At 42.4% G+C, this 10,875-nt stretch overlaps 1 protein-coding gene across 2 annotated transcripts; it reads right to left on the bottom strand.

Moving 5' to 3' along the window:
• Positions 1-160: 160 nt before the first annotated feature.
• rab35b (RAB35, member RAS oncogene family b) lies at positions 161-10,653 on the bottom strand. Of its 2 annotated transcripts, XM_019885263.1 has the most exons (6): positions 10,319-10,643; positions 8,436-8,486; positions 7,426-7,549; positions 3,340-3,464; positions 1,845-1,969; positions 161-1,778 (listed from the first exon to the last, which is right to left on the bottom strand). In XM_019885263.1, exons 1-6 carry the CDS (start codon positions 10,368-10,370, stop codon positions 1,650-1,652), a joined length of 606 nt encoding a protein of 201 aa, XP_019740822.1. In that variant the 5' UTR covers positions 10,371-10,643; the 3' UTR covers positions 161-1,649. The 2 variants fall into 2 exon arrangements, with proteins under 2 accessions (XP_019740822.1, XP_019740823.1); XM_019885264.1 differs by lacking the exon at positions 1,845-1,969 and having other exon boundaries at positions 1,672-1,778; positions 10,319-10,653.
• Between the last annotated feature and the right edge of the window lie 222 nt (positions 10,654-10,875).

Below are 10,875 nucleotides of genomic sequence, written 5' to 3'. Positions count from 1 at the left end.
TGTGTGTGTGTGTGTGTGTGTGTGTGTGTGTGTGTGTGTGTGAACATTGCTAATGCTTACACAACATTCTATTTCGAGTGGATGTTGAAGTGATGGAAAGAGTGTTAACACACGCACAGCCAACACAAGAACCAAATGATCATCCCAAAAGGGACCAGTGTCCACTTCCTCCCACACTTTATTCACAGAATCCAAAAATAGACGCATGTTGAAAATGAAGTCAGGCCACAAGTCACTGACAAATGAGCTCAGTTGTTACGTGTCCAATATTTATTCCTTTTCAAATGGTTATTAGGGATTAAATTCATCGAGGGCAAACTGAATAGTACATCTCTTTTTCTCCAGTGTACGGCAAACCACAGCTGATGAGTGCGTTCTAAGAGAACACGCACGGGTCATGTTTAAGCGCGTGCCCGTGATGTGCTGAATATAAACACAAATATTTATATATACATACACTTAATGAAGTAGTAACGATAAAGTGTGGGGGGTTTGAGAGCATTTTTATCAGATGGATGTGAAGTGACGGCTGCACCTCCGTCCGTCTCCCAAAAACTTAGATGAAGCACAAGTAGCACTCGCCCCCCCCCACCCCCCCCTTTCAGGTCCCGATGGTGAGACAGCCAGCAAGCAGGGGGGACCGAAACTCCCGGACGCACGTCGCCGTTAGCCCCCGAAGGACCAACAGGAGGCGCTGACGAGCGGAAGCCCAGACAAAGAGCGCTAAATTGTCTTCCGACAGATAGCGAACTAGTACAAGGATCGTTCAGTGCACTAGTAGGATATTAAATAAATGCTCAAACGTGCTTTCCATTGGACCTTTCGCCCAGCCGTTACTATGGCAACAATGAGGTACACCTCCGCCGCTTTACTATACCGCGGTTTAAAAAAAAAAGGGGGGGGGAGAAATCAAAGAGAAACTTGGAAGTGTATTAAGACTGCACTGGCTTGAGCAATCTGCTGCACTTAAAACGAAATCTCGTTTGTTTTTTTGAAGTCAAATTAAACAAGTTGTTGGCTCAGCACTAAAGATGTTGAGAAGGAAGCTTGGCAAAAGCGAGAAAAAAAAAAGCAGCTCCGTCCAATGGATTAGACAAGCGATCATCATTTGATTTTACGGTCATCACGACAAAGCAGACATGCTCAGATTTCATTTTAGATCTTTTGGCGGGCGAACTGTGCTAAAGCGGGTTCCCCTCACCGTCGTCGTCTCCCAAGGCCCCCCCCCCCCTGCAGTCCAAAAGAATATATATTTAAAAAAAAAAGAAGGTCAAGAAAGGCCCCTCTCCTCGGGCGATCAATGTCCTGTGCAGTGTGAGGAAGAGGAAGATGAGACACGGGTACATGTATGACAACGACGGGTTGAAGTGGATCTATACGGCAGCGTTGGGGCAGTCAGTCGTCACGTTGCAGACCCTTAAAGAAAAGGAGGACCTTCCGCTCGATTCCAAATATGACTTTTGATCTGGCGTTAATAATAAAATCTGTACATATATTTCTTCGTGATTACTTAGTCCAAAGGGGATGCGTATTTATTTATTTTTTTGTCTTGAATCTTAAGCGTATATTTATGAAATCTTGAATTTCGACTTTGTGAGTCCCATCCGGCTGCCACCCTCCTCCTCATGGTCGAGGCGCGTCGACGTTCGCTAGCAGCACTTTTTCTTCCGTTTACTGTTCCGAGTGAGTTTGACCACGTCGTTCTGTTGCTGCTGCTGCTGCTTGGCCAACACCTCCTTCTTGGCGCGCAGCACCAGCTCCGTGATGCAGTTGAACATCTGCGCAAAAAGCAAAGGCGAGCTGAGCGGGCCAGTTCCCGCAGCCTATTCCCGACGGCGTTATACCTCTTCTACGTTGATGTTCTCTTTTGCGCTCGTCTCAAACAGGTTGATGCCCATTTGTTCGGCAAACTTCTGCGCGTCGGTAGTCTCCACCACCTTGGAGTTGGGGTCATCGTTTTTGTTTCCCACTGAAAATGCAACACAATCACTTTTTTTTTTTTTTTTTGTGAGAAGCCTTCTAAACAATGTGGCAAACATTCGCCGCCCGCTGCCCTGAAAGCTGAGGGGAGGGACATCTCAATTTTGCAACATTTTAAAGCCCAATTTCACACTGCAAGCGATTTTTTTTTCCTGTTGATTCCAATTTGGCGAGTTTGTTAAAAACCCTCTTCACTATGATGTGTCAAATTCAGAAGACCTTTTCGTCAAAATACAAGGTCTTTAAAGTTGCACAAGTTGTTGACAAAGTCAGCAAAAGGCCGAATTATTGCATGTCCTGAGGATTTAACACGTGATACACTAAAAGGTGATTGTGTATCCCCTCCCTGCACAATGTGCTCAGAACACAGTCACGGCAGACATTTTTTGTCGTCAAACCCGTCCAATCTTTCAAGATCATAATACACTTATGTCAACACCGAGTTTGGCTGAGTCACACACTCCATGATTGTGATGTGAAACAAAACGAGCCAATTAGGAAGCAATATGGGAACACGGAGAAGCAACTGGTTGCGTTGAGTGCTTGTATCATGTGTGGCCCATGACATTCACCACAGTAAAAAAAAAAGTTTTTTTGCTTGTGTTTACGAGCAAAAAACGACGAGCTAGCTACGGCCCTGCGCTGAGCCCGTGATGTCACAAGCCTGCTGATACAGTATACCCAAAAGTGTGAATAGCAGCTTGTGCAATCAGTCGCCACGAGAACTAATGTGAATTGCATAAAGTAACCATCGACACTTCCCACGTACATCGCAGGAATATGTTTCAGTTAGGCAGAAAGAAAGGCTCACTACATGAGCGGCTCTCCCTTGCCCAATCGGTTATGAGGGACCCACCGTGCTCCTCGCCTCCTGAGTCCCGCCCAGAGAGGGCGGATGGAAATCTAAAGTTCGGGAGCAGCAACCAATCTCATGATTTTGTTTGACTATTCGGAACGATCACAACATATTCTTGGTGTAACGAGTTAGCATTGTGTTGATTTCCCTAACATTTGGCAGCTCTGCATTTGTCACTAAATGCCCTTTTGAAGTTTTTACGTTTCAATGTTAACAACGCACATTGAAGTTTGAGGAGTAAAATGCACATTTGGACTGTGAAACCGCTTATTTTGAGCCTTGCACGATAAAAGAAGTATGCAGATTTATTTCCTCGTCAGGTGTGGGATCTGTCATATTTAATAATTAGTTACGGTATTTAAAATGGATACAGAATTCTGATGACAGTCCCTACATTGGCCATTGTATGTTAATTACTTGAAATTATGTCCAATGAGTGGATGCAGTTCCCACACTGAGTCAACACACAAAGCACTTTTTTTTTTCTGAAAGCCAACGCTCACCTAATATTCGGCACACGTCATCACAGTTCTGGTTGATTTCATGTAACCATCGCTTGACGTTCACAAAGGACTCTGCGCTGGTGACGTCGTACACCACAATGACGCCGTGCGTTCCTCTGTAATACCTGAACACACAGACAAGGAGAGATACAGTTAGCACTGACATGGGCTGGCTAGTTCTGGAAAAAATAATAAACACGATTATTTTTGATTGAGATTGAAATGAAGATTATTTATTGATTTCAAAACCTAGTATTTATCCACCTGCTAAAACTGAATTACTCAAAACTAATATTCTAGCCTCATGCCCATTCATGCCTTCATTTGAGGACTTTATTCTTGAACAATACTCTTTTTGTCAAGTACAAAATGACCTTGTAAATATCACGTGAAATTCAAGCATCTTGCATTTTCATTTTGCTGCATCCACTCCTTTGATGTGGCACATCTTGGTCCACATTGAATCATTCATTACGCTTAGCTCTCTTTTTTTTTTTTTTTTTTAAATCTGAAGCTATTTTCACAAGTCTCGGGATTTATTCAGATTCAGATATCCTTTATTTGTCCCACACTGGGGAAATTTACAGTCTACAGCAGCAAGATTCCTGGGATCTCACGGATTGTATTTCGTGCCATGTCATGTGGAAGTGTGTGTTGGTAACGACACACACAAAAAAAGTCATTGTGTCTTTGTATCCTTGATTCTTTAGGAAAGGAACATTCCTTGAATCTAAAACTATAATAAAATCACTATAACAATACATTTGTAAAAAGTACATTAGGAATATAGGAAAATAATAGCAATTGAAAAAAAATAATACAAATACTGGGTCTTCCTACGCATTTTGATCTCGTAGGGGCAGTGCGATGCTATATATGGGGAAGAGTACACAAAACAGAAGTTGCGATTTAACTCTTAATCTAACTCGTTTTTCGCAGATTGGCAAGAATTTATGACTTTGAATATGTTATCTTACCTGTTTGTATGTGTTTCACAGCGTTTGTGCGTTATTTGAAGGGATATCACTCGAATTCGATGCTAATTTCCGCTGAGTGTTTGAATTGGCTTTAGCATTTAGCATTGACTTTAGCATTAGCGCTAGCGATGTTTATGTTTTAAAAACGTAGCATGTTTTGTCTTCAAATATAACAATGTTTTTAATTATTTTGGTGTGTGTTTAGTTTTCACAGTAAACTCTAACTGGGGTGTCATTAAACATCTTAAAGGACGCCCAGACGACAGAATCACATATGCTCCACACTTGCAACAGGACGGTGCCTTTAGGGTACTTGTACAAAATCGGGAACTTGTAATTGCTCCGCGCCATTCTAAAATTCATCATTTTTCTTCGATTGTAACGTTTTAAAGACTGAGAAAATGTCGATTAATCGTCTACTAGCCCTTAGCACTAACCCCACCAAGGAGGAAATCAAAGCCAACCTGAAAACCAAAACAAAAACACGAATATTTAAAGTGGCTGCATACTTCATGAAGAGACAATTTATCAACGGTGTACATGCACCCTACGCATGCAGTGTTTTTAACAACAGATACAAGATTTGCGAGGAAAAACACCAGGACTTTAAGAACAGCATCTGTCGTATTCAAATGATTCGAGTGTAGTACAGTCGAAAGTAAACCTGTGGCTGAAACTTCAAACGGCAAGCCGGCCCTCGGTGTCCATGCACAACGGCAAACAAACACAAGGAACCTTTCGTCTGCCTCACCATGTGTATGTTTGTGTGCATGTGTGTGGCGTGTCAACAGCAGAGCGTATACAGGGTTGTCTGAACATGCCCGCAACGTACAGCTGGAATGGTGCAGACGGCCGTGGGGACAGAGAACCGGGTGTTTGTGAGCCTGTTCAGCACAACGTCAATGAGGAACCATTAAACGCACGCGTGCGCACACACACCCACACACACGCGCACACACACACACACTGACTTCTGGTCATCCATTCTCAAGTAAAATGGAGGCAACCGATGCATCAAAGTTATCTCAAAGCCTGTTCCCAGATTTCAAACCATGTTCCTCATACAACGGAGTCGCTCAAAAGGTCATCAGGAGTTAAAGTTGAATCTAATCAAAACAGTGATGCCACCACATAATTCCAACCTTGCAAAGACAACTCAGATTTGTGCGTCTGTTCTCCAGGTTGCATCATGACGGAATGACTGTGCACGTGCTGCTCGGATGATGGCTGCCGACTCAAATATTTAAAAGACTTTTCTAGACAGTATTACACAAGGTGCAAATTAAAGAGGAGGAGTATCACAAGATAATAATACATCATTACATCACAGTGATCAATGTGATGTGAATCTATTATAATTCATTAAATGCTTCAAACAACAAAGAGTATGCAGAAAAGTGGTTAACATTGAATGACTGTCTGTGTCTTATGTGTTGTGTTGCATTATTTTGTTATGATGTTATTATGACTTCAAGATGGCGCAGCGAGAGTGGCTGCCTTTACAGCAGCTCCTATACTTTTTGTTTGTCTACTTTCTTTCATAACTTTGCTGCTGTAAATTGGGAATTTCTCCATTGTGAGACGAATAAAGGTTTTCTTATTCTTAAATTAGGGACATGGCGAAAAATTCAGCCAGAAGACTTTTGTCACAGAAATAAAATGGCCGAAACAGGATGTTGTGATGACGCAAGCATGTGCCATCAGCGCGTTGAACTGAACGAAGGGGGTGCCTTGACACGGGGAAATGAGCCCGAGTCAAAACTCCCCCCGCTGCGGCAGCTGGCCCTTGGTCTGGGAGGATAAGGCTGCATGGACGCAGAGGACCTCCCTTCCGGCGACCTTCAAAGTCTGCGTATTGCTTGGAAGCAACCACTTAGGTGATGTTCACACTGCAGGTCATGATGCCCAATTGGATTTTCTATAAAAAAACAACTTTGTATGTACTCGTTGACATTACAAAAACAGATGTGGTTTCTGATGTGAACGAAAGCATCCGTGAAGTGACACCTGTGCACAAAAGGCAGTGCAGTGTTATCGGTAGTTAATATGGTCATGCGTGTAAGGGGCTCATTTCATTTCTCTACTTGCAACTTCCTAGGACCTCTGCCCAGATGTTAGCGCTTCTCACCAGAGACCCGATTGAGGAGATGAGGAGACTAACAGAGGAGCGAGACGGGACAAATGTGTGCAGAAATGAGACGAACGTTAATTCCTGGATACGGCAACTGAAGACGACATGACGCCATTGACTTGTGTCCCAAATTGACCGACGGAGCAGTCAAACATTATTACCGCCACTTATATCCACTTTGTTTCAAGTGGCATTAAATTCAGGTCAAATTTGGCCATTTGCTTATAAATAATTTATATCCACATACTAAAGAGGTCTCGGAATTGCTCTGCAGTATCAACTTAGCCTCCAAGAAATTGGGTTAAGGCAGAAAATGATCGTCAATTTTTTCCCCCAGGTTTTTAAGATCCGGCATTATAATTAGTTTCGGTGTGAAGGTTTTTGAAATTTGTTCACGTCTTTGGCCGAGAATTTTCATTTCAGTGCATCCCTAATTTAAACAAATTAAGGAAATGCGTTGATAAATATGAGCTTTGTGTGAACAAACAAACACATACTTTTACTACTAAGCACAACATGATATACTGTAATCTATTTTTAATTTGCAATAATGTTTACTTCTTAAGGCTTCAGAAGACTACTGTACTCCGATATAATAACTACAATCTAACATTTTAGGGACCACTACTTGATTCAGTTGCCACCTCTACTATGGAATACTCTTATGTTGTACAATATGTAATTTGACCCATGCTACACTAAACTTCAAACCGAATACGTTTTTTTACCCACTTCTTTTATTTATTATAAACATTGCAACCAAAGCAAGAAATGTGTCGGTATCAGTGAATATTTGAGCATTACATTCAAACTCAATAAAGTTTCTGCAAATTGATATTTTATAGTATCGTAATTTTCCAGCATAGTATGACAGGATTGTGTTTGCCAGTAGCCAATCATTTTTATTCAATTCTCAATCTTAATAAAACAAAGAGGCTCACTGGAGACACCCTTGTGTTTGTGTATTCATCAACTCACGTGGATGTGATGGTGCGAAATCGCTCCTGTCCTGCTGTATCCCAGATCTGTAACTTCACCTTCTCCCCATTTATCTCCACCGTCCGGATCTTGAAGTCCACTCCAATTGTGGTGATATAGCTACCTGCAAAAATGAAAGTATGACATTAGATTTTAATATTGGCATCTGTAACGCATACACACACAGCGGGGCTTCCAACATCCAATGCTTCAATGGTGCAATTTGGATTCAACCAAAATTTGGTGCGGGGGAAGAAAAAAAAAAAGATCTACGCACAAGACATCAGCAAATTTCATGCGGCTTAGTTCAGTGAGCATCTAAAATAGAAGATTAACTGCAGGGTTGTAGTTTTTGCGATATTTAGTTGAACAATACAGTACGTGTGTCTCTGTCCTGGCTCTCCAGTCTACTACCATATGGCTAAGGTGTTTAATGTACAGTGCAAAGTCAGCGGTAGTTCGGGGGTTAATGGGTTAATGTGAAGAGCCACAAGCTGGAACCCACCCTCTGCACTTACATCATCACTTCCACCACTCGCCATCAAATTTTAAGGAGTGTGTGTGTGTGTGTGTGTGTGTGTGTGTGTGTGTGTGTGTGTGTGTGTGTGTGTGATTTTTAAACTTTTGGTTGACTTATTAATACACTTACATGACAGTTTAGTGTTCTAAAAAGCATGACGAAAGCAGCTTCAACAATTCCCTCCCCTCTCATTTGTATGCTCACTCTGCCTAGACTCATTATCATAGGTGTAGTAATCATATTTTAGTTTAATTTACTCTTACCGGAATATACAAGTGTTAACTTACTTTTAGACAAGCATAAGAGTTCATGTTAAAATGTAATGAGACTAAAGATTTTAAGAGGGGCGATCCAACTGGGGTAGAATCAATTATTTAATTATAATGAAGGTCAAAAACAACAAAAATCAGCAGCTGATTAGAATCAGAAATAGAGTAGGGTCATCTTTGGAGGTTCCACTGTATTGGACTCAAGAGTCAGAAACACCCACCTGAAAATGTGTTGTCTGCAAAACGAAGCAGGAGACTGCTCTTTCCCACTCCTGCCGAGAAAATAAGAGGGACAGAGATGAGATTCAAGGGAGTCAAATACACGATTTTGGCGAGGTACTCAATGGCTGGGAATCCAAGCACAAAAGCATGGCACAAATACAGTCCCAAAACACAGTCAACTTGGATAACTGCCGTAATCTTCCTGCTCTTAAAAGCCACACAAACAAAAGGTAAACATTGTTCACTGGATCAGAATCAGAATCAGAATCATCTTTATTGGCCAAGTATGTAGAACACACAAGGAATTTGTCTCCGGTATAACACGCTGCATTAGTATCATCATAAACAAGGACATGACAAATAAGTATGGAAGGACATTTCGTAATGTAAGTGAACCGTAGTGCGGTTGTTCTCATGTTGATTAAAACTTTGCATTTGAAAACAAATGGAACAAATACAAGTCAGATGAAATGGATATCTGGAATAGAAACTGATTCGCAAAGGGCCAAGGTCATTATTTTTTACAACCATCGGAGAGTTGATAAAGTAGTGGAGTATATGAGTTAAGGGTATGGAAAAAGATATGTCGCCTATGAAATTCCTTTGTTGAATCTGGGGTGGGATGGAAAGTATCACGTACCGATTGGTGTTGTTTTATTGCTCCAGTGTTAAAAGTTATCAGTTTCCTTTGGCCTCCCATTATTTGGTTCAAACAATAAGAGGCTTTAAAGGAAAATGCATACTGATATGCAAAAGCTCCTGAATATTTGTTCTGGCGTCAATGAGTCACATGCCTTAATTCTAACGACCACCACTTCGACAAAGTAGCATTTAAACAAACTGACCAGTTAAGTTTTTGCAAGAGCAGCACCAGGATGGAAGTTGAACAGTTACCCAGTAACTCGTGGACATAACTGTGTTGAAATGGGCAGCAGTTAATATTGCATTTTGTTCTGGTTATCACAGTATGGCGTTACAGTCAGTCGTGGTTCCACGGTGCAGCTGAAGAAACACTGGCATCAGTGTGCTGCTGCTAATGGGCTTGTGTCAGTGTCAGGATGCACAATGAATGTGGGGATCAGACCCCACAAAGCAGTACAGTACTGTACTGAGGGTTTACTTCAATCGAGATTGAAGTCGAGTCCCCGAGGTTTTTATTTCATTTGCGACTGCATAACATGATTGGGGAGACTTATGGATTAAACGAACATAACATGACAAAGAAAGTAGTCATTGACCTTAGGTAGTTTAACAGAGAATTTACTCACTGCCTAGAGATGCTAATCAGACTGCAGTGCAGCATTCCTTTCCCCGTCATTTAACCAACATTTTCAGGTTAACAATCGGTATTCAAGTTGTTATTCCAAATAAGTCGTTGTAGGAGTAGTTGTTTAGCGTTGTGCGAACCTTGCTGGAACAGCGTCTTAGCCCAACAGCTTCATGACCCATGCAAAAACCCGCTAGCCTAATTTCATGCTAGCTGCCGCAGCTAATGACACATAAAGCACGCGAAAAACTGTCTAACTGGCTCCAATGACACTTCAGTGATTCGTGTGTGCTTGACTTTAGGCGTTAAACGTATTTTGGTTGTTACGTGACCAAAACAGGAAAATATTCGAGGGAAAACTCGACAGTTGTGGGGGCGATATCCGGCCTCATCGACAGACATGCCGAGCCCGGACACAACCTCCGCCCTGTCACTAACACAGTAACATGGCGGCCGGGTGCATTACACGAAACAAATCAATTCCAAAAGCAATCCACACGGAGTAAGAAACAAAACCTGGTGGCTTCGGGGCTCCAGGGTGCACTCTAGGTATTTACCCATGTGTAAAAACAGGACAGGCCCACTTCCCGTGCCAGATCCCCGACGTCTACTTACCGCTGTCACCGATGATGAGCAGCTTGAAGAGGTAATCGTAGTCCCTGGCCATGCCGGTGGATCGTGGCTCACCCCCGCCTTGTGCCACTTCCTTGCACAGTTCGTAGTTCAAGTCCCTTGTTTAAAAAAAAAAGACACGACCCCAGACCCCCCAATTTTGCTGGGGGGAAAAAAACAACGCTACCGGTGGAAACCTTTTACTCGGTGCCGGCGTATTTTTTTTCTCGGGGGTTTGGCAGTTCTGTCCCCCTGCTGCCAGCGGCCGGAAACTCCGCTTACTCCTCTTCTGGTGGTGGAACTGCAGCCGACTCGCTGTGATCCCGCCACACTGCACAGTGCACACTGCGCAGGCTCCAGCAGCCAGGCCACCCCGTACCATTCAACATTGCCTCACGTTTTTCTACAAAATAATGTAATATAAAGCTGATTATACATACGTGAAGACACACTGTCCAGATTGCCTTGGTTAACGATAATCAGCAAAGGTTTATGTTTCCAACCTTTTCAGACCCAAGACATCTTCAATTAGGATGTCAACCGATATTGACTTAACATTG

Source organism: Hippocampus comes, unplaced genomic scaffold (assembly GCF_001891065.2).
Source record: "Hippocampus comes isolate QL1 unplaced genomic scaffold, H_comes_QL1_v1.1 scaffold45, whole genome shotgun sequence".
Lineage (NCBI taxonomy): Eukaryota > Metazoa > Chordata > Actinopteri > Syngnathiformes > Syngnathidae > Hippocampus > Hippocampus comes.
The sequence above is the reverse complement of the archived record's forward strand: the minus strand, read 5'-3'. Positions and strand labels throughout refer to the sequence as shown.

Bases quoted from the DNA above. Each gene is read 5' to 3' on its own strand.
- rab35b (XM_019885263.1), bottom strand. From the start codon at position 10,370: ATGGCCAGGGACTACGATTACCTCTTCAAGCTGCTCATCATCGGTGAC. The intron at 8,487-10,318 runs GTAAGTAGACGT...TTTTCTCGGCAG, and splicing joins GCTCATCATCGGTGACAGCG to GAGTGGGAAAGAGCAGTCTC. The intron at 1,970-3,339 runs GTGAGCGTTGGC...TTGCATTTTCAG, and splicing joins TGACGTGTGCCGAATATTAG to TGGGAAACAAAAACGATGAC.